Source organism: Microtus pennsylvanicus, chromosome 11, assembly GCF_037038515.1.
Source record: "Microtus pennsylvanicus isolate mMicPen1 chromosome 11, mMicPen1.hap1, whole genome shotgun sequence".
Classification (NCBI taxonomy): domain Eukaryota; kingdom Metazoa; phylum Chordata; class Mammalia; order Rodentia; family Cricetidae; genus Microtus; species Microtus pennsylvanicus.
Genome location: NC_134589.1, coordinates 45,729,656 through 45,755,343, shown reverse-complemented (window position 1 = coordinate 45,755,343; position 25,688 = coordinate 45,729,656). Strand labels below are relative to the sequence as shown.

At 53.2% G+C, this 25,688-nt stretch overlaps 1 protein-coding gene across 4 annotated transcripts; it reads left to right on the top strand.

Moving 5' to 3' along the window:
- The first annotated feature begins 251 nt into the window (after window positions 1-251).
- Myo1c (myosin IC) lies at window positions 252-23,808 on the top strand. Of its 4 annotated transcripts, none has more exons than XM_075991632.1 (32): window positions 252-480; window positions 6,899-7,054; window positions 7,150-7,265; window positions 7,670-7,868; window positions 7,955-8,035; window positions 9,658-9,837; window positions 9,918-10,016; window positions 10,221-10,334; window positions 10,418-10,489; window positions 10,807-10,926; window positions 11,047-11,129; window positions 11,331-11,436; window positions 11,543-11,623; window positions 11,856-11,947; window positions 15,180-15,274; window positions 15,351-15,397; window positions 15,493-15,573; window positions 18,226-18,331; window positions 18,435-18,552; window positions 19,085-19,198; window positions 19,275-19,351; window positions 19,645-19,713; window positions 19,798-19,882; window positions 19,983-20,142; window positions 20,372-20,455; window positions 21,045-21,138; window positions 21,239-21,294; window positions 21,418-21,553; window positions 21,636-21,706; window positions 21,791-21,888; window positions 21,984-22,083; window positions 22,447-23,808. In XM_075991632.1, the coding sequence occupies exons 1-32, from the start codon at window positions 406-408 to the stop codon at window positions 22,471-22,473; spliced, it is 3,192 nt and encodes a 1,063-aa protein (XP_075847747.1). In that variant the 5' UTR covers window positions 252-405; the 3' UTR covers window positions 22,474-23,808. The 4 variants fall into 4 exon arrangements, with proteins under 4 accessions (XP_075847747.1, XP_075847749.1, XP_075847750.1 ...); XM_075991634.1 differs by lacking the exon at window positions 252-480 and adding an exon at window positions 1,193-1,349; XM_075991635.1 differs by lacking the exon at window positions 252-480 and adding an exon at window positions 1,234-1,353.
- The last annotated feature ends 1,880 nt before the right edge of the window (window positions 23,809-25,688 follow it).

Sequence of the window (25,688 nt, the reverse complement as noted above, 5' to 3'; positions counted from 1 at the left end):
TAGAGGAATGGTTAGTTGGCGCTCTAGCTGTTCTGAGAGAGGGCAGCTTGAGAGGCCCTGCCAAGGAGCTGTTGGGAAGGGAGTGGGGGGTTGTCTCCTAACCTTTGACCTGGAACCCAGGGTCTCATGGGTGGATGCATCAGCTCCTCTGGTTACCTGAGACAACAGGCATTTCCTCCATCCTTCAGCCCCTCCTCTTCCTGCCCCAACCCTCTAGCCAAGAGACCTCCCAATCAGACCTGGACTGCTCCAGCTGTGTCCTGAGAAGCTGGACCAGTCACATCCCCTGGGGCTGGAGTTGAAGCAGAATCAACTGGCTGTCCCAGCGTAAGCCAGTTGAGTCGCCAGAGCCAGTGGACGCTGGACAGTTTTTGCCTTCTGCAGGCTGGCTCTCCACACAGCGGAATGGCACTCCAAGTAGAACTGATACCAACAGGGGAGATCATCCGTGTGGTTCACCCCCACAGGCCATGCAAACTTGTAAGCTGGGGTGATACTGTGGTCTGGGAGGAATGGTGGTGGTGTCTCTTCTGGACTGGGCGGCCTCCAGTACATTCATCTGGAAAGGGATGAGCAGTGAGGACCTGTTCTGAACTTTGATGGGGGCAGACACTATTAGGACACGGAGTAAGTGGAAAGAAGGGGTAAGGGATTGTGGGCTACTAGAAGGAATTTTTTTTTAAACGGAGGTTTTGATTTTAATTCCTCCGCCAGCTCCCTGAACTTAAATGTGCTTAGCTGGAAACTAAACATAGATAACAAGAGGACAGTGCTCTTATGCCAAAAGACGAGTACATATAAAAGTTGCGGGCACATAGTACAAATAATGTCTTCCCCTTCCCCGCCTGGCACGCAGAACTGGAACTGCTCAACTTAAGCAGCATGGAACGAGAAGGTGGGTGAAGACAAAGAGAAAATTAGAAATGGGGAAGGACTGGCCTAGCACGCAAGGCAGTGGAATGAAGGTCTAGTTTGTCTCGGGACGGAGAAACCGCATCTAGTGTTCTCGCCCATCGAGCACTACACCATGAGTCTGGTCTTCTACCGGAGGAGTGTGTGTGCGCGAACGAGTGTAACTGCTGCGTCTTGTCTGTCCTGCGGGTTGGTAGAGAAGTACAGCACCAAGCCTTGGCGGGTGCTCGCCTGGGCCCTGGAGAGGGCCACCAACACGGGGCGGGGCCCAGGGGCGCGCGCGCGCCTGAGTCTGGGCCTTGCGGGGGGAATGACGATAGGCGGCGGCCCGGCCCCTAGCGGGCCCTGGGCGGGGAGAGCGTACCGGAGCCGCGGACTCCCGAGGCGGCCACACTGTCCAGCCCAGCCCCCGCCCGAACAAACGAAGAGCCGAGTCGGTGGGTACGCGCGGGAGGGGACGCGGCCGCAGGGTCCCGGGTGGCCTCCGTTGGCCAGCTGGCTAGAGGAAGGGGCAGGCGGCTGGGCGCCTTCAGCGACCAGAGCTGTGGCCGTGATGTCTCTGGCCCGGTATTGCTAAGACAAGATTCGCACAGCCCAACTGGACCTAGAGGCACTGGGGTTCAGTTTCTTGGGTACACACGCGGGTAAAGAGGGGGCGCGGGATCCAGGCACCCGGTGCTCCCTCCGGGCCACTCCCGCAGCCCTCCCTGCCCCTGCTCTGGGTTCCGGAGAAACTGGCCGAGCCCCGCCCCTTCCCGTCCTTCGCCGGGGGAGTCCAGGCGTGCCCGTGATCCCTGCGAGCCGTTTCTGGAAATGAGGCGGGTGCGGGGCTCAGAGATGAATAGGAGAATGAATGGCTGGCCCACTGTTTTATTCTGTTCCGGCATGCGCCAGCCTCTTGCTCACACTCCTGGCCTCTGAGATTCATTCATTCATGCAGGCGCCCACTATTGGGGGGGGGGGGAGGGGTTATTGAATCTCCAGCGAAAGCCTAGCTGAGTGCTTGCCTAAGACCGGAGCCGTCTCCCGGCAGAGTCTAACAAGGAAACGGACGTTTAGTACTTGATTTGGTGAGGAGGAGGCTGTGTGTTAGGGGAAATTAGGAAGGTGTTGTGGAGAAGGTGATGTCTGAGCTGATTCTTCAGGGATGACTGTGAGGTGGGGAGGCCGAGTGAGCTGCAGGTGCAAAGCCACAGATGCATGAAGTTCCATGTGGTTGGTGGTTGGCAGCACTGGTACAAGCAGCACCTCCTGTGTGTGGTGGTTGTACCAGTGGGGGAAGTGTGGAGAAAGAAGGGGTTGAAGGGGACTGACTACCTGTGCAGTCTTGGATTCATACAGGAGCGGTGGAGTAAACCGAGTCCATTCGCAAGGGCTTGACAGGAAGTTGTGAGTGTGAAGGCAGGCTTTGCACGTGGGGAGCTCTGCGGTATAAACCTCCCTCCCTCGTTAACTTGAGATGTTAGTTACAAATGCAAAACTGTCAGATTTGCATTTGTAAGTGCCACAGGCCGATACCGGAACTTTGATTGTTGGGAGGAAGACAGGGAGAACAGTTAGGGGCTGTTCATGTTGGTCCAGAAGAGGAGCAGGATGGAGGCAGGAGTGAGGTTCTTAGGAGGTGGCGGCTGGTGGAAGGGATGGAGAGAAGAGGACGGGCCTGGGATGCAGGCGCATGATTACCGGCTGTCAGGACCTAGGACAGTGAACATGAAAACTCTGTCAGGGGCAAGGAGTTTTGTTCATTATTGCTGGACTCACAGGTAAAGGTCTCCGGCAGACCAAAAGATCCATGGTTCTGGAGCTAGAGTATCAGACCCTGTGAGTAAAACCCTCCCCATCCCTGCTGCTCACAGTTCCCTGAAGCCTCCAACAGTCCCTGATGGGGCAGCGCCATGAAACAAGTAAGAGTGTCTGCTTTGTGCCCAGCACTGAGTGGTTTTGTTTTCCCTGCTCGGTGAGGCCATGTTTGCCTCGGTGGAAATCAGTGTAGCCCTGGAGGTTGGAGGAGCATTTGGGGCTGCCCACAGCCCTTCACTCTACCAGAGGTCAGGCTTGGTAACACTAGGGAAGGGCCCACTGAATGACCCAGAATGTCAGTCCTAGTCCCTGCAGTTCCCAGTACACATCTGCCCAGGTGGGAGGAGACCCAGAGGTGCTTTTTAGGAAATAAGTCTTGGGTCACTCACTGGCTTAAGGTGTACTCCAGCCTACAGTCAGTCTTAAGCCCAGGGTCGCACTGTGCGACCCAACGACCTTCGCCTGTTCCTCAGTTGTCACACCTAAAGCACACACATCAGTTGTCACCTGACAGAGGCCCCTGCCCTAGGTCACTGAGGAAAACTGTCAGTCCTGTTAACTGTTGGGAGGGATCAGGGAAGTATTAGGGGTCAGGGAGGTAGTATTAGGTACCAGACCCATCCCTCTTAGATGTATAGAAATCTTGAACAAGGCGTCTCACCTACCTAGTCTCAGTTCCCCCTTCTAAAATAGAACAACACAGAACTCATGGTGTGGCGCCGCGCACTGACGGGAGTGACATAAGCTCAGAACGCAGGAAGCGCCTGGCGTGGCGGTGTCCCTCACACCCTCGGTTCTCCACCTCCACTTCACTTCCCCTCTCTGGACTCACGCTTCTGTCCAGAGAGGTGGAGCAGGCCAGGAGAGGTTGCCCGGACTGTGGCTGGCCTAAGGCCCACAGGGCGGCGGCGACGCGCCCTCCTTCCGATGCGGGGCGGTGGCTGCGGGGGCGCCAGCGGGCATCCCAGGAATGCGACTGCGCCGCTCGGGACGGGTGAAGCCCGCCGGACCCCTCCGCGCGCGGATTCCCCTCATTCCAGCCGCTTGACGCGGCGGGGCGGGGCGGGGCGGGCACTGCGGCCTCGAAGCCCCGCCCCCAGTCCGTCCCTCCCACCCAGACTTTACTGGCCAGAGCGGGAGCTCCTTGAGGCCGCCGCAGGGGGAGGGGAACGAGCCCAGCTCCAAGCTCTCCCGCCCTCAATCTTCGGATGCTCTAGGGTGGGCTGAAAGTCGTATCTTCATGCTTTTAAATCCGGGGCATCGTAGAGGGCGCTCTCCCTGCCCTGGGTCTTTCACCCATCTTCCACCTGCGGCACCCATTCCCCTGGCCCTCTCCAAAAGGCCCCATTTCCCAGCTGGCGCCTCACGCCTCCCCCACCCCCGGGTTGCGGCTCAGGCTGAGCTGTTGTTCACGAAGTAATGAACCATCTTTCCCCTCGAGGCTGCAGCCAGCACCTGTCGCAAGCTCACCTCCCTAGGGAGTCCCTGTCCAAGGAGTGGGGCGCTTTGGTGCTTTGGGGTTCTTACTCCGCCTCGCCTCTCTAGAACAAGTCAGTATCCGCGGTATATTCTTCAGGTTAACAGCGGGCGAGAAACAGATAAGGCACCTGAGAACCCTTTGCAAGTCACAGATAGAGGCGCGCGGGGGGGGGGGGGGGTGGCTTTCTCCACTAGACAAGAAGAGTGAACTCACACCCAAAGCGTGTGTATTAGAATGAGCGTGGCTGGGAAAAAGAGGAAGAGGGTGGTGTTGTTGGGGACTTGGGCGGTGCCTTGGTGCTTCATTTCAGGCCACCCAGCAATTCTTCTGGCAGATATTAGCCTCGTTTTAAAGATGAACAGTCTGTCTCCTAAGAAGTTACGGGAATCTTTTTCTTTTTGCCTTACCTTAGACATCAATATGCTACAAGTGGTGGCAAACTGAGCCAGAGTCCACCCCACATCACACACACACCCCTCTGGTCTAAAAGGGTCTGGTGCCTTCAGAGAGTCAGCTGGAAGCCAGACTGGAGAGACAGCTGATGGCCTGGGTAGAGAGAATGGGAGATCTAGAGGGACCAGAAAGGAAGAGAGATGAGACCGAAGAAAGATGCTTAGGATGGAGCATAAGGGTATTGACTGCAAATGCAGGAAAATCAGAAGGAGGCTGCGCACCCAGAAACTCAGGCTTCTATAGGGTTCATGTTGCGCAGAAAGGGCACACACACTCTGTTGCCATCCCTGGCCCTAGGGCTTGTGTTCTTTGCTGAGGAAGAGACTTTTCGAGAGATTTTCTCCCTGGGCATCCTGGCACAGGTTTGTAATCTCAGCACTCAGGAGTCTTAGGCAGGAGGATCTGGAGTTCCAGGCCAGCTTGGGCTACGTAGTGGTACCCTGTCCCAAACAATTTTTTCCTAGGGATTTAAAGAATGGAACTGGTCCTCCCGGAGTGTGTACGGGGGTGGACAGTGCCCCGCACAGAGGCTCCGCCTGTCCAGGCGCGCCGGCCGTATTTGGACATTTCGTTCTATTTTTAACTTTCCCGGGACTCGAGGTTGGGGGTGGGGAGGGAAATCCTGCTTCCTCGGTGACCCACGGGCTTCAGTCCTGGTCTCGCGCGGGGTGTCCGGCCCGTGTTGTAGACACGAGCCCGGAAGTGAGTTCCGGGGCCGTGTAGACGCGGCGGCCGAGCGGGTTCCGGGCCCCACCCTGGAACTAACGACGTTCCTCCTGGAAAACCTGACTCAGGCGGAGCCCGCGGCACGCAGGAGGCCCCGCCCCTCGCGCGCCCCCTCTTAGGTCCCGTGGCCCCCTCCCACCCAGCCCAGGCCTGACCGGCCGCAGAGAGACCCCGGGGTCCAAGCCCCTGAAGCCGCGGGGCCTGCGGGGGGCGGTGCGGGGGGCGGGCCGGCCCCTCCCTCGCTGACGCCGTGACCGAGCTCCCCGACCAAGAGCGCGGGCAGCGGAGCGGGGAGCCAGGTCGGGCAGGATGCGCTACCGGGCGTCGGTGAGCAAGGGCGCGGGCGGGGTGGGGGGTCCTAGGTGTCGCTCGGTGGCCCGCAGCGTCTCCTGGACTGGCTAGGAAGCAGGCGCGGCCCAGGAATTTCGGTGGAAAACGTCCCTGAAAGTTGCTAGGGCAGGAGGCCGAGGCGGAGAAGGCTGCAGAACGCTAGGACCCAGAGCCTTGCGGGTCGCCCCTGCTGACGGCAGAGACCCCTCACCCAAGGACAAGGGGGCGGTGGCTGCGGCCGTGTTGGGCAACAGCTTTGGGATGGGTGGGCAGGTGTGAGGGAAGCAGGCCCCAGACTCTTAGGGGTGACCAAGGAACAGAGAGCTCCTGGGCAACTAGGGTCAGGAGAGACTTAGTGACCTCTCTGGGATTACAGCCGCTCCCAATACCTTCCCCTTCCTTGACTCTTAGCACTTTCTAGAACCCGCAGACTCTCTTTAAAGGAAAACCTCAGCCTCGGACAGGGCACAAGGGGCTAGCCAAGCCTGTACCTGCCCCACCCTTGGGTGGCAGCTGGGTTTTCCCCTGGTAGAACCCCCAACCTCCTGAGGCTTCTCAACCACGGAGGAATTGTGTGGGGAGCATAGCAGCTGGAGTGGAGGGAGTGGCTCCAGCTGAAGGAGGGCAGGCCACCCACTTCCAGGGTGGGTGTCAAGTCCAGCTGGGGTGGTGGCCCATGGAGAAACCCTCTCCTGGGAGGTGCTTGACACCTAAACAACTCTGCCCCTGGGGGATTTTGGGTCGGTGGGAGCAAGAGAAATGGCCCGTCCCTGTCTGCAGAATTCACTCCAGACCATTTGTTCTCCAAAACACCTGTAACACTCAGCTGAGGGATCTGAGGTCACCTGAACTAGCTCATTCCTCTTCCCAAGGAGGAAACAGTCCTGAGAAAGGAGATTTGTCCAAGGTCAACACAGCCTTCTTTCTGCAGTTCCTTGGAGTTCCTTCTCCTGACCCACCTTTCTCCACACAATACTACTCCTCTCTGAATTCCATGCACTTGTTCTGTGACTGCTGGGTCCCTGGTGCGCCTGTAGGCTTTGTTCATGGCCCATGTGACCCAAACATATGTCCCAAACATGTTCTGTAGCCTGTGTCCAGGTGCCTCTGCCTGCCACATCCTGCAGGTGGGGTAGGAGACGTGGCCTTGCTTTAACCTGCAGACTCTGACCTTGCCTTGTGGATGCTTTTCCACAGGCCCTAGGCAGTGACGGGGTGCGGGTGACCATGGAGAACGCCTTGACAGCCCGGGACCGCGTGGGGGTGCAGGACTTTGTTCTCCTGGAGAACTTTACCAGTGAGGCCTCCTTCATTGAGAACCTGCGGCGACGATTCCGGGAGAACCTCATTTATGTGAGAACCGTGGGTGGCGCTGGGGGAACAGACCTAGGGTGAAGGAGACACCAGGAGCCTTCGGGAAAAGCTGCTGACCCTTCTCTGTCCCCCAGACCTACATTGGCCCTGTCCTGGTTTCTGTCAACCCCTACCGAGACCTACAGATCTACAGCCGTCAGCATATGGAACGCTACCGTGGTGTCAGTTTCTATGAAGTGCCACCTCATCTGTAAGTGGCTCCCCTACCTTTCCAGGAATGACCTCCCCCATCGTCATGCAAGATGACCCCACCCTGCCCCCACTTGGAAATGATTCCTGACCCCTGCCTCGGGTGACTCACTGTTCACAACTGTGAGGAATCCCATGATTGCTCACTCCAGAGTTACCTCCGTTCTCATTAAACGAACGAGTCTCTAGATTCCGTCCTCCAGGACCCTCAGCTCCCAACCTCAGTCCCCACTTATGATGTATTCCTTTAATTATGCTAAAGTGTTCCACCTGGCTAGCACCCCACCTGGAGTGACCCGATCAGACTTCCATGTGATAGTGAACCCAGCCCCCATCCTCAGCTGGGGAGGTCTACCCTGTAAGGGTTTCCCACCCTGTGAACTCCCTGACAAACCTCTGCCCCAGGTTTGCAGTTGCTGACACTGTGTACCGGGCGCTGCGAACTGAGCGGCGGGACCAGGCAGTGATGATTTCCGGAGAGAGTGGGGCAGGCAAGACAGAGGCCACCAAGAGATTGCTACAGTTCTATGCAGAGACGTGCCCGGCCCCTGAGCGGGGTGGTGCAGTGCGGGACCGGCTGCTGCAGAGCAACCCTGTGCTGGAGGTGAGGGGACTGGACGGCAGCATCTCAGGAAAGGGGAGGAGAAGAAGAAAATGCCAGGCTTCTCTCACATTCCCATCCACTCCCAGGCCTTTGGAAATGCCAAGACTCTCCGCAACGATAACTCCAGCCGGTTCGGGAAGTACATGGATGTGCAGTTTGACTTCAAGGTACCTGTGGGTGGAGTGAAGCATTAGGAGTGGTTGGGCTTGCCATTCAGTCGGTTTGGTATTTGTTGAGTGTTTACTGTGTGCCAGGCACTCTCCCAGGTGCTGCTGTTAGAGCAGTGAAATCAGTCTTGTCTCCTGGAGTGATGGGTGATAAACAGAAACAGAATAATCTAGGCCGTAGCAGGAAATAAAATAAGATAAAGGTGGTAGCTGCTGCAATTTTTTTTTTAGTGAGATAGTCTCAAGTTGTGGGGTTTTTTATTATTTTTTTATTTTTATTTTATGTGCATTGGTGTTTTGCCTTCTGGTATGTCTGCGTGAGGGTGTCAGGTCCCCTGGAACTGGAGTTACAGTTGTGAGCTGCCATGTGGGGTCTGGGAATTGAACTCAGGTCTTCTGGAAGAGCAGCTGTGCCCTTGAGCACTGAGCCATCTCTCGGGTCCTGAGATAGTCTCATTGTCATCCAGACTGCTCTGAAGCTTCCGGTTGTGCTGCTTCATCTTCCTGAGGCGCTGAGATTGCAGGGGTGCTCGGCACATCTGAGCCTGCAGTTCTGAAGCAGACAGGGAAGGCCTCACTTAGAGGTGGCATTTCAGTAATGCTTGGTGGCAGTGGAGAGCAGGCATAGCAGATGCCTTGGAGAGGGAGGCCAGGTCGATGTGAGGGCCAAGGCCTTGCAGAGGTAGAGTTTTTAGGGTGTTTAGAGATTATGGTGAAGCCAGAAACTGGAGGAGGAAGCATGGTACCAAGAAGCAGGAGCGGGGAACCAGGGCCTTTTGGATCTTTGCAGATTTTTTTCCCCGTCCTTAATGTGGCAATTAAACCAAGGACTTTAAATCATATTAAGAACACAGACTACATAGAGAACTTTGCTCAGAGAAAGCGCTGTGAGAATATTTTTTTCAGCTAAGTGAAAAGAAATTATCAGAGGGTTTTGAATAGTAGCCTGTCATGATGCAACTTTCCTACTGAAAAGGTCATTCTTGCCTTTGTTGGGAGTGGATGATAGAGGAACCCAGCCAAGCCGGGAAACCGGTTTGGAGGCTGATGTAATAATGTAGGTGACAGATGATGGCGTCTCAGGTCGTGGTGGTAGTCACAGGTGAAGAGCAGAGGTTGGATTCTAGGTGTTTTCAAGGTTAAAGCAGCAGGATCGGCTGTTTGTTTAGATATAAGAAGTAGGTGAAAAAAGGGTTTCTGGGAGGACCGCAACCTACCCTCTAGAAGAACTTGCAGGATGGAGCTGCCGCTGATCGAGATGGGAGGGCACAAGCAGGAGTTGGTGTGGGAGAGGAAAAGGCTGGAATGCACTGTCAGGCCTGTTAAATTTGCAGTGCCTGGCAGGCATACAAGTATGCCTCGGAAGTAGATAGAGTTGAGTCTCTCTCTCTCTCTCTAAATTGTGTGTGTGTGCATGTGTGTATACTCGCAGAGGTAAGAACAGATGTCATTTAGCCACTGAGCTATGTCTCTTTTTCCTAAGTGAAGAAACTGAGGCCAGGGTGGGTGCCTGAGCCCACTGATCTAGTAGCAGAGCTAGAATGAGAGCCCAGGTCTACTACGGGAGAGAAAGAGGAAGAGGGGTTCTAGCTGACCATCCCTGTTCCCCACCTTTCCCACAGGGAGCCCCTGTGGGAGGCCACATCCTCAGTTACCTCCTGGAAAAGTCACGAGTGGTACACCAGAATCATGGAGAACGGAACTTCCACATCTTCTACCAGCTACTGGAGGGGGGTGAGGAGGAGACTCTTCGTCGCCTGGGCTTGGAACGGAACCCCCAGAGCTACTTGTACCTGGTGAAGGTGAGTGGTTGGCAGGCAGGGTTGGCGCCACCCAGGGGGCACAGTGCCAGTGCTGGCAGTCAGCTATGCTCTCTCTCCAGGGCCAGTGTGCCAAAGTCTCCTCCATCAATGATAAGAGTGACTGGAAGGTCGTCAGGAAGGCACTGTCAGTCATTGACTTCACTGAGGATGAAGTGGAGGTTAGGGCTCTTCTCTGGACCCTCCTCCCCCCACCCCAAATTCACCCATTTCTTTTGGAGCCCATTTCTACTTCAGGTTCCCTTCTCCTCCTGAGTGCTTTCCCAACCATCCCCTGATGTATCTGACCATCTCCTATTTGCTCTTATGGGCTGCCCTGACCTCCCTGACCTCATAACCACCACATGCCCCTGCTGCCACCTCAGGACTTGCTAAGCATCGTGGCCAGCGTCCTACATTTGGGCAACATCCACTTTGCTGCTGATGAGGACAGTAATGCCCAGGTTACTACTGAGAACCAGCTCAAGTATCTGACTAGGGTGAGTGGTGGTCAGAGGGCAAGGAAAGGGAGAACTGAGATGAGAGGACCAGCCCCTCATCTTGCCCACTCCACCCTTGGCAGCTGCTCGGTGTAGAAGGCACAACGCTGAGGGAAGCCCTGACTCACAGAAAGATCATCGCCAAGGGGGAAGAGGTAAGACTCGGCTTGGCTGCAGAAACAGGAGATGTGGGCAGTCCTGGGGAGCCTTGTCCTTTTGTTCTTCCCTGCTGTCTACTCAGGGTCTTCAGTAGGGCCGGAGGGACATGATGCAGGCCTAGAGACTCCCACCTCCACGAATGAGGCCCCTGTAACAGTTTCCCTATGGTGTCCTAAATAGTACTACCACTCTGGTTTAATGGCACTAGGAAGGCGGGGTGGTGAGAACGTCCTTGTCTGATGCCTGAGTCTGATCCCTTCTGTGGGACAGAAGGGTGTCTGGCATTCATCTCCTGTTTTATCCTCTGTGTCAGCTCCTGAGCCCACTGAACCTTGAGCAGGCCGCATATGCAAGGGATGCTCTTGCCAAGGCCGTGTACAGTCGCACTTTCACCTGGCTGGTCACAAAGATCAACAGGTCACTGGCCTCTAAGGTGAGTACTCAAACCCATGCTGCTTCCGAGGAAGGCAGGGAGAGTGGTCAGAGAGGCCTGTGGCTGGGAGCCGGGGCAGACTCTGGAGACCCATGCTCTCTGCTGACTGGCTGGCCCTAGGATGCTGAGAGCCCCAGCTGGAGAAGCACCACAGTTCTTGGTCTCCTGGACATTTACGGCTTTGAAGTATTTCAGCACAACAGGTCAGTCCTTCACTTTTAACCCCTGCTGGTCTGTCTGCTAATGTTTGTGTTCTGCCCCCTCCTTTGTCCCCTGCCTCTCATTCCCAGCCATGGTCCTGCTTTGCATCTCTCAGCCCTGCTGCTTGTGCCTGATCCTGTCCTTTCCCTGTCCCCGGGCTTTGTGTTCCTGGCACTGCTGTGGGTTCTTCCACCGTCCCTCAGCTTTGAGCAGTTCTGCATCAACTACTGCAACGAGAAGCTGCAGCAGCTCTTCATTGAGTTGACTCTCAAGTCTGAGCAGGAGGAATACGAAGCAGAGGGCATTGCGGTACGTGCTCTCCTGGCACACCCTGCATGTCATGGGAAGCCAGGCCCTGGAGCTCCCAGGAGAGAGTGTGGAGCCCTCTAATTGCTGTCCCCCTCTCTCTGTGCAGTGGGAACCTGTCCAGTATTTCAACAACAAGATCATCTGTGACCTGGTGGAGGAGAAGTTCAAGGGCATCATCTCCATCTTGGTACATCGTCTGCTCTTCTAGCCTCATGTTGGGAGGCAACAGGGAAGCCTTCCCCCCTTTCTTTCCCCAGTGTGTCCGCTGGGGCAGTGTGTGGGGCTGGGCTGGGTAAGGTGAGGCTCTGGCCCAGTCTGCCGGCTCTATCAGGGCTCCCTAAGCTCTGTCCCTTTCTCCTGTGCCTATGGCTTCTTGTATGGTGTCCTCTATGTTTATCACCTTGTGCCCTGCCCTGCAGGATGAAGAGTGTCTGCGTCCTGGGGAGGCCACAGACCTGACCTTCCTGGAGAAGCTGGAGGACACTATCAAGCACCACCCCCACTTCCTGACGTGAGTGGGCTGCTGGGGCAAGGGGCTCACATTCGACAGAACCTGTGAAAGGGCTGGGGTCCCTGCAAAGTGCCAACACCAGCCATGAAACTGAAGGCATAGCTCAGTGATAGAGGGCTTGCCCAGCATGCACGGGACTCCTTTCGGATCCCCAGCACCTAAAACAAAATAAACCACTAGCCACAAGTTAGTCACCAGAGAAAGTGATGATGGGACAGTTACCAAAAGCCACTGTTAGACCTTCCTCTTTGAATCATTTTTGAGAATGAAACTTGCTAAATTGTGTTTTTTTTTAAGCTTCCTTATTTGTAAATTGCTTCCTATATAAGGAATCTCCTACACTTAGGAGGTGGAGGCATTAAAATTAGTAGTTCAAAGCCATCTCGGCTACATAGCAAATTCAAGACTACATGAGATCCTATTTACAAACAAAACAAAAAACAGAAGGACTCTCTAAAGTGGGGAAGTTCAGCACACAACCGGGCACACTCATCTCTGAGCCTATAACACCCCGTAAGGATAATGCTTGTGTTCTATCTTACCAAAACTCAGAAAAATTCACTCATTTGGTCAAGGTTATCTATTTAGGTTGTAGATCTTGGAATGAATGTCCCAGGGCTTTTGGACTCAAACACCATAAGTATTGTTTGCTTAACAGTACAAGAAGCCAAGCATGAAACACACGGCTTTAATCCAGCACTCTGGAGCAGAGGCAAGCGGACTGCTGTGAGTTCCAGGCCAGCCTGGTTCTAGGACAGACCGCTAGAGAGACCGTGCTCAAAAAAAAAACCAAACAGTACATGAAAAAAAATTGTTTCTGGTTATTCTTGATGGTTCATGCACTCAAAAAGTGGAGGGAGAGGGATGCCTTCAGGTTTGAAGCAAACTTGCGCTACAATATGAGCTCCTATCTCTAAAGAGAAAGAAAGGGCCCAGAAGTGATAGTACATGCCTTTAATCTCAGTACTCTCAAGGCAGAGGCAGATGGATCTCTGTGAGTTCGAGGCCAGCCTGGTCTACAGAGTGAGCTCCAGGACTGACAAGACTACAAAGGGAAACCCTGTCTTGAAAAACTTAAGGAAAGAAGGAAGGAAGCAGGCAAAACATTTGGAGGGATTTTTTGGTGGGGCAGCTTATTGTTTGTTTTAAGACCAAATGTCATAGTACCCTGAGTGCCCTGGAATTTAGAGATCCGCCTGCTTCTGCCTTTGGAGTGTTGGATTTAAAGGCTTTCACCACCGTATCTGGTATTGGTTAGCCTTTCTCTCTCTCTGTTTTTAAGATTTATTTATTTATTATGTATAGTGTTCTGCCTGCACATATGTCTGCATGCCAGAAGAGGGCACCAGATCTCATTACAGATGGTTGTGAGCCACCGTGTGATACTGGGAGTTGAACTCAGGACCTTTTGAAGGGCAGCCAGTGCTCTTAACCAGTACGCTGTCTCTTCAGACCTCTCTTTTGTTTTTTGAAACAAGATTTCTCTGTGTAGCCCTGGCTGTCCTGGAACTAACTTTGTAGACCAGGCTGGCCTCAAACTCAGAGGTCTGCCTGCTTCTGCCTCTCTAGTGCTGGGATTTTTGGTGTTTGCAGCTGTCTGGCTTTGATTTTTTTTTTTTTTTTTTGAGACAGGACCTCATGTTGCCCAGTCTGGCCTGGAACTCACTGTGTGGCAAAGGATGGCTTTGAACTCCTGATCTTATCTTCCTCTGCCTCCTGAGTGCTAGGGTTACAGGCATGGCCATCATACCAAACAATAAAATTCACTTGATTATGAAAATAATGCTGCGGGGCTGGAGAGATGGCTCAGTGGTTAAGAGCACTGCCTGCTCCTCCAAGGGTTCGGAGTTCAATTCCCAGCAACCACATGGTGGCTCACAACCATCTGTAGTGAGGCCTGGTGCCCTCTTCTGGCCTTCAGGCATACACACAGACAGAATATTGTATACATAATAATAAATAAATATTTTTTAAAAAAAGAAAATAATACTGCTCATTAGAGAGAGTTGGAATGTGTGCAAAACTGCTTGTGACCCTGTTACCCAGAGGTCATCACTGTTAACAATTCCAGGCATTTCCTTCCTGCCTTTTCCTATACATTTTTTTCCAAAGTCAAGGACTTACTGTGTATGAGGCTCGGGATAATGTTATGTTCTAAGGTTTTTCCTGTATCCAGTGGAAAAATTTCTTCAAAATATGTCCTTCGAGGGCTATAATCCATGGGGACTGTGCAGCTCTCACCCTGCCTTGAAGGCCCTAGTGACAGCCTTTTCATGTTTTTTGGGGGGGGGGGGGGCGGGAGCGGGGTTGGTTGGTCGATTTGGTTTTTTTTGTTGTTGTTGTTTTGGTTTTTTTGGTAGTTTTTTGAGACAGGGTTTCTGTATATAACAGCCCTGACTGTCCTGGAACTCACTTTGTAAACCAGGCTGCCAGGCTGACCTCAAGCTCACAAAGACTGGCCTACTCTGCCTCTAGAGTGAAAGGATAAAAGCATGCACCACTACACCCCGTTTGGTTTCTCTGTGTAGCCCTGGCCATCCTGGAACTCACTGTGTAGACCAGGCTGGCCCCATACTCACAGACATTCCCTTACCCCTGCTTTGGAAGCATGTGCCACCACCACACCACTGTTTTGTTTTTTGTTTTTGTGTGGTGTTGAAGATGGGGCCTAGGGCTTCACACATGCTAGGCAAGCGTCCCGTCCCATCAGTGAGCTACCTAGCAGCCCACCCTCCAGGTTTCCGATGTGAGAGCAAGGCGACCGTATCTCTGGATAGGTGCTCAGAATAGTTCTTTTTTTTTTTTTTTCTCAGAATAGTTCTTAAAAGTAAAACACGGACTAGGTGGTACAAGCATGTTTAAGATTTAAATAATCTCATGGGACAGATTCCATTCTGAAAATGGAGAGAACAGCTTTACCACCCTCTAAACAGCTGGGCAGTGGCTAGAGGCAATGAAAATAGCCCTATGCCTGGACTGATTGTCAGGCTTAAGCCCAAATTCCTGCTCCTCGCTCCTGGAGCTAGGCTGTCCTCTAGGCAAGTTTGTCTATTCTGAGTGTCTGTGAACGCTGCAGCAGGCCTCAGGCCTGCACAGTCTGTGCATGGTGTGCAGTCTGTGGGACAGCCCAGGGCCTGCTGGCTCCTTCCTGGATGGCTCATAAAGCTTCTTCAACAGGCAGGGGCAAGCCCCAGGTCAGAATTCTGTAGTTTCCTGTTCTTGTCACCCTTAGGCACAAGCTCGCTGACCAGAAGACCAGGAAATCCCTAGGCCGAGGGGAGTTCCGCCTTCTTCACTATGCTGGAGAGGTGACCTACAGTGTGACCGGTGAGGATCCTGATGCTGGGTCCCGTGGGGCAAAGAGGGGACACTCCCTCACCTCTCATCTGTTCTCCCCTTTCAGGGTTTCTGGATAAAAACAACGACCTTCTCTTCCGGAATCTGAAGGAGGTGAGGCAGACTGGCAGGCCGAGGTGGGTTGGGTACCCTTAGCTCTGTGTGTGTCCCTGGCTTTGTGCTCAACTCCAACTTCTTCTGCCCTGCAGATCATGTGCAGCTCAAAGAACCCCATCATGTGCCAGTGCTTTGACAGGAATGAGCTCAGTGACAAGAAGCGGCCAGAGACGGTGCGGAGGCTGTGACACCAGGGTGGTGTGTGTGTGCCCGAGCCCAGACCAGAGCCTCCCTGGCACTGCAACTGTGAGCGTGTTTAGCACCAGTGTGCGCACGCATAGGTGTCTACAAGAGGCTGCTCTCAGGACTGTCTTTGCCTAGTTCTGTCCCCCCATTTTTATTACGTTTATTTACTTGTGTGTGTATGTGTGAGTGTGTGTGTGTGTGTACATGTGCCATGGTGTGAGTGGAGGGCTGAAGATTCTTTCTACCACATGAATCTCCGGGATCAAACTCGGGATGTCAGACTTGCCAGGAAGTGTCATTGCCCACTGGGCCACCTCTAGTCCTTCTGTGTCTTGTTTCTAAGTGCATGCCTATGTGTCCACCTTTGTATGTAGACTCTCTGTATGGGTACCCAGGGTACCCCAGCCTACATGGGCATTTATGTGTATCTGCCTAGTCAGCAGACATCTCTCCTCTCTGAGATATCAGAAGCAAAAAGATGCTCTCACAATCAGGTGCATGGGCACTTTGGACACCAGAAAGAGGGAGCAAACTGCCTGAGGGGTTGGAGAGGTAGGATTCTGGAAAGCTCCAAGGCAAAGGCAGCTTTTCTTTTCTTTTCTTTTTTTTTTTTTTTTCGAGACAGGGTTTCTCTGTGGTTTTGGAGCCTGTCCTGGAACTAGCTCTTGTAGACCAGGCTGGTCTCGAACTCACAGAGATCTGCCTGCCTCTGCCTCCCGAGTGCTGGGATTAAAGGCGTGCGCCACCATCGCCCGGCTCAAAGGCAGCTTTTGAGGTGAGAGAATGAGTAGGTGCTTGTCAAGTGAACCCGTCTGAGGGCGCTTTAGGCAGCAAAAGGTCAACACGTGCACCCAGAGGCCAAGGGAAAGCTAGGCAGTTGAAAAGAACAGTTTAGTCATGAAGAGGCTGGAAAAGGCAGATATGTGATCAGTGGGGCCAGATGCAGGGGACTTTCAGCCAGCTGAGGGCAGACATGCAATGATTGGGCTGAGTCAGAAGAGGGCATCACAGCTCCAGGTCAGGAGGGAGAGAAGACCAGAGTGCTTCCAGCTGGCTCACAGAGACACTGTGGTGCCTCCCCAGGCCTTGACTCTGCTGTTCTGACTCTGTCCTTCCCATCTTCTGCCTGAGCCTCCTCTTCTTCCTCCCCATCTTCTGCCTGAGCCTCGTTCTCTTCCAGCCAGTGTATTAGGCTTTTTTTTTTGGGCTACCAAATCATGACACAGAGACTTAATGCTCGGTCTTAACTCTTAGGCTTGTTTCTTGTTAGCTCTTATAACTTAATTTAACCTGTTGCTCCCCGTCTGTGTTCTCTCTCTGGACTGTTTTTGTTCTTATGTCCTGCTTTCACTGCTTCCTCCACGTCTTCACTGGCTGGTACTGCCTGGCTGGCAGGCCCCAGGCATCCCCCTGTCTTTCTCCCTCATTCTCTCTTCTCTCCTTGAGCTTAGAGTCCTCCTACTTATTCTCTCTGCCCACCAGCCCCACCTATTCCTCTTTTGCCTAGCTGTTGGCCATTCAGCTTTTTATTCGACCAATCAGGTGCCTTTGGCAGACAGAGCAACACATCTTTATATCATTAAGCAAATGCAGCATAAACAAATGTAACACACCTTTACATAGTTAAAGTAATATTCTGCAAGATAAACAAATGTAACACATATTTATACAGTTAATGTAATATTCCAGTATCTCCCTACTCAGGACACCTACACACCCTCCCCTACCCATCCTCTGTAGTGTGCCTCCGGTTTCTGTATCCACTGATGTCCCAAGTGGACCCCTTCGTGTCCAACCCCCTTCCTCTTCTGTTCCTGACTTGGGACAGGGGTCATTCTCCACCCAGTCCCTCGGGCCAGGGACTTTTCAAGCTGGGTGATGCTGATTTCTGTTGTCTGAATACTTCTCAGCTCCCGCTTCTTGGCCCTATAACCACTGTTCCAGGCCAGTCCCTGTTATCGATCCTTTGAGCCAGTCAACCTCTTCCCTAGTTTCCTGGCTTCCCACCAGCCCCTACCAATCCATCTTCCTCGTAAATGCTGTAGAAATAATCTAACATACAGATCTCTTTGCCACTCCCTTGCTCCAAATTCCTCACTGGCTTTCAGTTTCCTTAAAGATAAAATCTAGTCTCTCCAGTGTAACTCTTTGATATACTGCCTCTGCCTTCCTTGCAAGGATTGTAGCTTCCTGTGTGTCAAGCCTTTGCTCAGCCATCCATCTGCCTGGGCTGCCTTTCTCTCTTGCTGTCTCCTCCTGACACTCACAGGCTCACTTTAGGGTCATTTCCAGATCTTCCCCAGTGCACTTTACCTCAGACTGATAATCGTCTCAAAAATAAGGGGATGGGGGAGGATGTCTCCCTGGTTTGATTCTGTCCCAATGAGCATAAGGCCCTTACTTTGTTCTTCAGCATTAGGAAGAAAGAAAAGGAAAGAAAAAAAAAGAGGAGGTAGGGTGTGGCATTACAAGAGTCTGGAGTAGGAGAGCTGGGTTTCTTAGCTGAGGTCTCTGACTGACTAAAAGGAAGTGTGGTAAAGTCTGGGCCCTTGCTATTGTGAGGAAGGGGGCAGTATGCGCAGGCCTGGGTGGCCTCACCCCAGCCCCAGCCAACATTCTATACCCCCTTGGCTCACCAGGTTGCCACGCAGTTCAAGACGAGCCTCCTGCAGCTAGTGGAGATCCTGAAGTCTAAGGAGCCTGCCTATATCCGCTGCATCAAGCCAAATGATGCCAAACAGCCTGGTAGGTTCTCTGGCCCCATGAGCAGTGATTGAGCTGTGCCTCTTGGACGGTGATACTACCTTTCAGCGAAAGCCTGAGACCATCTGCATTGTCTATCTCGCAGGTCGCTTTGATGAGGTGCTTATCCGACACCAGGTGAAGTACCTGGGACTTATGGAGAATCTGCGCGTGCGTAGAGCTGGCTTTGCCTATCGTCGCAAATATGAGGCTTTCCTACAGAGGTGGGTGGGGTCAGCCCACCGTGAATGGGTGAGGTGGGAGGATGAGGTTCTGGAACCTGCAAGGAAAGAGGGGCATTCATAGCTCTAGTTAAATATGAGGGTTCAGAGGTCCTCAGCTGCTGTGGGACCCTGGCCAGGAACCATTTTATGCTGTGGGCCTAATGTTAGTCTTGGAAGAGAAGACAGAAGGCACACACACAACCCCACCCTCCTGAAGCCTCTGGTGAGGGGCACAGGAGGAGCACATTGACAGGCTGCCACCAGAGACTGGGAACGAGAGCTCAGAGAAGATACTATGGTTTTGTAGTTATTCAGAGGACAGGACCTGAGCCAACCAAGATACGAATCCCATCTCTGCCTTAGGCAGATGGGAATACTTCAGTCCCCATCTTTACAGTGGGGGCCCTCAGGCACATGTACCATGTACCAGTGTGTGGGAGAACCTGTAGATACCCAGCACAGCGGAGGGGGCCTCCAGAGCAGACCCTGGCTTGCCTTTGCCTGAGTGTGTTCCTGCTCGTCCCTTCTCCAGGTACAAGTCACTGTGCCCAGAGACGTGGCCCACGTGGGCAGGACAGCCCCAGGATGGGGTGGCGGTGCTAGTCAGACACCTTGGCTATAAGCCAGAAGAGTACAAAATGGGCAGGTGAGTGGGGCCTGGGCCTGGTGCCTGAGGGATGGAGGAGGTGGCATCCAGAGGCTTATCACTGCTGTCCTTCCAGGACGAAGATCTTCATCCGATTCCCCAAGACCCTGTTTGCCACAGAGGATTCCCTGGAAGTTCGACGGCAGAGCCTAGGTGAGAGATTCGCCCCTGCTATCCCATGGGGGTCTTGGGGAATAGAAAAGCCTTTGGGACTTTTCTCCGGGGAACCTGCCCATCTCCATTCAGCGATCTTCCTCCTTCCCCACCCCTGTGAAGACCGCCAGCCTCCCCAGTCCAAACCCATCCCCACACTCCCCTGCTGTCTTTCGTTATCTTGCCTCTCACGGTCCCTCCCTTGTTCAGCCGTTCTTCATTCATGCCCCTGACCATGCCAGGCCCTTACCTAGGGGTTCTGAACTCTTATTAATTTTCTTCAACAACCACAGCCACCCAGATCCAGGCGGCCTGGAGGGGCTTTCATTGGCGGCAGAAATTCCTCCGGGTGAAGCGATCAGGTTTGGGGTCCCAGGGGTCTTTTGGAGGGATGGATGGGCCACCATAGTGAGAAGACAGAAGTCAGCCATATGTGATATCCACAGCCATCTGTATCCAGTCATGGTGGCGTGGCACACTGGGCCGGAGAAAGGCAGCCAAGAGGAAGTGGGCAGCCCAGACTATCCGTCGGTGAGTGCTGGGATGCCATGAAGGGGGACCACAGATCAAGGTGAATATGGGGATCGGTTATCAGGTTTCTCACCCTAGCTGTGTCTGGCCTGCCCTCCAGACTCATCCGTGGCTTCATCTTACGCCATGCACCCCGTTGCCCTGAGAATGCCTTCTTCCTGGACCACGTGCGCACATCATTTTTGCTTAACCTGAGGAAGCAACTACCCCGGAATGTTCTGGACACTTCTTGGCCCACACCCCCACCTGCCCTGAGAGAGGTCTGTGGGCCTCCATACTGAGCACTTAGCAGGGGGAGTTTTCTTACCATGTCTCTGGAGAGGTGGCCAGGGGAGGGTTCCGCAGGGTGAGAAAGTCGATCTGGGCCATGAAATTGAGTTTCCCAGAGAAAAAAATACTCCAAAGGACTGTCAGGCTTGAGGGCCCTGTTGAGGTTTTCAGCGGGAATGGAAACAGGCTGGAAAATGTCTGACTCTACCCTTCACACAGGCCTCAGAGCTGCTGCGGGAGCTGTGCATGAAGAACATGGTGTGGAAATACTGCCGGAGTATCAGCCCTGAGTGGAAGCAGCAGGTGTGGGGGAGCGCAGGCAGCGAGTGTTGTAGAGTGTTGTTGTAGGGGCCCTGGGAACAGCAGGAGGTGTGCTAGCCTGTACTAGCTGGAGTGAGGGAGTGTTGCCTGCTCCATGCTAGAGCCTCATTGGAGGCTGCAGTGAGTTTGGAGAAGCAAAGAGAACTGTGTTGTGGGCCAGGTTGCTTTGGTTGATAGGAGCTGTCTGGAGCCTCATTGGCCCAGCTTCATGCACACTCATGATTAGGGTCAGTGGTCTATGTGCCTTGTGTTTACCAACAAGGTGTTGGAGGAGGAAGGCCCCACCCAGGTCAGATAACCTGGCATAGCAGTAAGCTACCTGCACGATTCTAAGCTGGACCCCAGTCTCAGACTTGAGGGCCTAGGGGAATTGTTTCCCTAATCAGGCCTGGAACTTGACAGTCCTGGGGAGCTCTCTGCCCTGTTTGGTGGGGACGGTGGGTAAGGAAGGGAGGAGTTGATGGGAGTGAGTATTGGTGGCAGGACACTAGGGTGCTGATGAGGGCGCCATTGGGTCTGCCCCCCTAGGTGGTCCCAGCCTTTTGACACTGTATTTCTTTTGTCTTCTCAGCTGCAGCAGAAGGCTGTGGCTAGTGAGATTTTCAAGGGCAAGAAGGACAATTACCCCCAGAGCGTCCCCAGACTCTTCATCAGCACACGTCTTGGTGAGCCCCCCACACACACCTTTTATCCCTCGAGCCTCCCAGCACCGTCCTGTCTCCTGGCCTTACCTTACTTACTTACTTCTCCCCATCTTGATCGCAGGCACAGAGGAGATCAGCCCCAGAGTGCTGCAGGCCTTGGGCTCTGAGCCCATCCAGGTAGGAACTTGTTGCAACTCTTGCCCTCACAGTTCTCTGCCCAGGGGTCAGAGCAGTGGGCAAGGAAGTTGTCCCCGAACTCCTCCACCCTGCCCTGCCCCTCACACTGTTCTGTGTCTCTAGTATGCCGTGCCAGTGGTAAAATACGACCGCAAGGGCTACAAACCTCGCTCGCGACAGCTGCTGCTCACCCCCAGTGCTGTGGTCATCGTGGAGGATGCCAAAGTCAAACAGAGGATTGACTATACCAACCTAACGGGTTAGCCAGAGCTGAGGCCTGCCAGGGTGGGAAGGAGCCCTGCTCTGACCACTGCTCCCTAACCTCTGCCCTCCACTCTCAGGAATCTCCGTCAGTAGCCTCAGTGACAGCCTGTTTGTGCTTCACGTGCAGCGTGAGGACAATAAGCAGAAGGTACCCCGTTAGCACATGGGAGGTGGAAGGGGGTCCTCTAGCCCTAAACAAGACTTGACTCATTCTTTGCACCTCGCTCTCCAGGGTGATGTGGTGCTGCAGAGTGACCACGTGATTGAGACGCTAACCAAGACGGCCCTCAGTGCTGATCGTGTGAACAATATCAACATCAACCAGGGCAGGTAAAGCTCGTCAGGGTGACTCAGGGACCCCAGGAAAGGCCCATCCTGGGGATCTATCTCTGTGACCAAGCCCTCGTGTTCTTCCTTGCTTCCAGCATCACATTTGCAGGGGGTCCAGGCAGGGATGGCATCATTGACTTCACATCTGGCTCGGAGCTTCTCATCACCAAGGCTAAGAACGGCCACCTGGCTGTGGTGAGTGGGACTTGCTGGCCTGGGTCTAAGGTAGAGCCACTGAGGGTCAAGCCCTCCTTCGAGTATGTGTCTGTCCCTTTTCCCCTGTTGCCTGCCCATGAAGGCTGGAGAGGGGCTTCGTGGGCCCCTATGGTGGCCATAAAAGAGCTATAATAAGAATGGCAGTGGGAGGTGTGGGAAAGACGCAGGGAGTGGTGGCTTGTGGGGGGAAATTCTCTGACTGGAGCAGTCAGTACTGCTGCGGGAATAGAAAAGTCTTCAGTGGCAAGGCCACACAACTCCCCAGCCTGCTGCAGGGCTGCCTATCCCGAGCCTGTACGTACCTGCAGTTCCTCCACTCACCAGTGGGCTTCTCCCCAATAGGTGGCCCCACGGCTGAATTCACGGTGATGAAGGCACCAGTGGACCCCCGACTCCTGACGCTTTGCTTATCTCCCTCCTCCCTTCCCAGTTACCAAAGACTTGAGCTTCCAGTCAGGGATCTAGAGACACCCCCAAAGCCCACCTGCAGACTCCTGCCTCTTGCTCACCTTCTCTTGAGGTGATGGGGGCCAGGAAGCTACCCCAGGAGTGGGCCAGGCCGGGCCAGAGCAATAGAAAAGCAGGGGCCTGAGCAGACCAGGCCAGCCCTCTGCTGATGCCAAATCTCTGAGAGAAGGGAATTTTAACAGAGGTTTTCTCTGAGAGTTTTTGATGCTTTATAGGAAACTATTTTTGTAAAAAAGCCATTTTCCTACCCTCAACACACTGGATGTGTTTTCCTGACTCAAACAGGGCAAGGAGTGTAGCGAAAAGATTGGGTGGGCTGGACTGTGGGGCCCTCTTCTCTGGCCAAGCCTCTTCTCTTTATTCCCTTGGCACCTTGTCTGTCTGTCCACCCACCTGTACCTTCTGTGGCCCACTCTGACCTCCACCTGGAGGCTAAGACCACCTTCGCCTACCCCATCCTCCTGCCTTAAGAATGCCCTTTTAGGGGCTGGGGGTGTAGCCCAGCGGTAGCACTGGTGCTAAGCATGTGTGAGACCCTGGGTTCAATTCCCAGCGTTAAAAAAAATAAGGTTTTAATATTTCCACCTCAGTCTGAGGGCATCTGGAGTGGGAAAAAGTCTTCAGAGTTTGGAAAACTTCAGAGAAATCGTCTAGTCCAGACGCCTGGAATCACAGAGCTGAAGACAGGCAAGCCACAAAAGGAAGGCTTGCCTACTAGCAGGTTGGGGCAAATCCTAAAATGAAGCCCTATCCTCAGCACACCTCACTGCCTTTCCCAGGATCAGGGAAGCCCCTAAAGTGAGAGTCATGTCTTAACTGTGCACCTGGCTCCCTGACCAGCAATCACCCTTGGGAGCCACCAGGTGGGAGGGGGTCTGCTGCCTGGGTCTATGCCTTAGGATGACAACCTCCTCTCTCTCTCTCTCTCTCTCTCTCTCTCTCTCTCTCTCTCTCTCTCTCTCTCTCTCACACACACACACACACACACACACACACACACTCTGGACCCAATTTAAGGATGGTAGGGTCTTTATTGGCCTGGACACCTCTGTGACCTGGGATTATGGGGCTAGCCTTGGAGGAGCTGCAGGGGCATCACCTCTTTCTGCTGCTTCTCTCTATCCCAGAGGGCCTTGGGTGTGCCCAGCCCCCTCTGTGCCCTTTGGGGTTCTCAGCCCACTGCTGACACTTCTGCAATCCAGAGAAACACTAAATAAAGCAATATGTGTTTGCCAATACAGTCTCCCTGTGAGTGCTGGGAGAGAGGGGAAAGAGGGAGCCCTACTTAGGAGCAATAGAGAAACCAAGTCGGGTATGGTACTGCATGCTTTAATCCCAGTGCTCCAGAGGCAGAAGCAGGTGGATTCTATTTCTGTGACTTCTAGGTTAGCCTGGTCTATATACCAAGTTCCGGGACTCCCAGGGCTAAGTAGAAAGAACCTGTCTCTAAAAAACGAGAGAGGAGCCAGTGGCTGTGTTATGGACTGTCCACCAAAGACGGCTCAACTTGGAACAGTTCTCTGGCTTTAAGCAAACACAACACCTGGGATGGCTTGACTGAGGAGGCCTAGCATGGGTGGTACAAGCACAAGAGCCTATTCTGGTGCTAGACAGACTTGGGTGAGGAAGGGTCAGCGCTTCATAGAGAAGCTGGTGTTTGAAATAGCTCAGAGAGTTGTCCCGGTCACAGCCCTGTGGATGATGAACCCGTACAAAGTGGTTTGGGTGGAAAAGGGCATTTGTCAGCAATAGCCGTTCTACTGTCCTGGGGAGGGTTGCTTCCAGGTGTTCAAAAGACATTGGTAGAAGCATGTCCGGGCCCAGATCTAGGCTTAACCTTCTCTGGGTGCGACTGAAGGAATCACCCACGCTCCCCACACCCTGGTGAGAGCAACTACTGCCAGCAGATCCAGGCTTCTATCAGGAGCAGACGGGAATGTTTCTTCTCTAAGGAAAGTTTGAACAGATTTTTCTCTTCACTAGAGTGAATGGGATGTTCTCCCCCCAGCCATTGTACTTAGAACATAGTGATTGGCTGGGTCCGGGTCACATGCCTGCCCTGCATCCAGAAGGAAAGCATGATCCACACCCAAGAACAAGGACCAAAAATGGGAATGGGATGACTCCATCAAAGAAAATCCGTGTTTCCTCTCTGCAGAAGGAAAGATTGAGTGCCACCTGCTCCCGGCTGGGCAGCAGAACACTAAGGAGCCTGACAAGAGGCTGTTGACTGTATTCAGGGGGAAGAGGCAAGAGGAAAGGCATAGTGTTGCCCACTTAGGGCCTGGAAGGCACAAGTTCCCAGAGAATATGGTACACAGGGTACAACTCTTGGGGGCTCAATGGCATCTTATGAGCATATCTACATTTAATACCTCCCCCTAACTAATTTCAGAAAAAATTGGCAGGGAGGGGCCAATGAGATGATTGAGCAGTTAGAGGTACTTGCTGCCTAGTCTAATGAAGGCACCAAAATAACCTGTCCCTTCTGTCAACAGTAATAGTGACTCTAAGAGGCTGATGAGATAGATACTGAATTAGATGCAATTGCAGCTTTACAACTATATACTTGTAGTAAACTGGAAGGTATGTTGGTAATGCCATATATATAACCCGCCAGTCAGCAAAAATGACTGATTTTGGTTGATCTATTTCATTTGAGACAGGGTCTCACTGTAACACAGGCTGACGTATAACTTTGTATGTACTAGAGGATGACCTTGAACTCCTGAGTCTCCTAAGTGTTCTGAACTCCCAAGTGCTGAGCCAGGGCTATGTAGTAAGACCCTGTCTCAAAAATCCAAATAAAGAAAAGAAAAAGAGAAAAGATTCAGGTTGGCTCAGTGCTTAAGAATATTTTTTACACCGGGTGATGGTGGTTGAATGACTTTAATCCCAGCACTCCAGAGGCAGAGGCAGGCGGAACTCTTGAGTTTGAGGCCAGCCTGGTCTACAGAGTGAGTTCTAGGACAGCCAGAGCTATTATTACACAGAGAAAAACCTGTCTCGAAAAACAAAATAAATAAATCATCAAAATAGAGTCTGGAAAGATGGTTCAGTGGTTAAGAGCATAGGCCTGGGGATTGGAGAGATGGCACAGTGTTTAAGAGCACTGG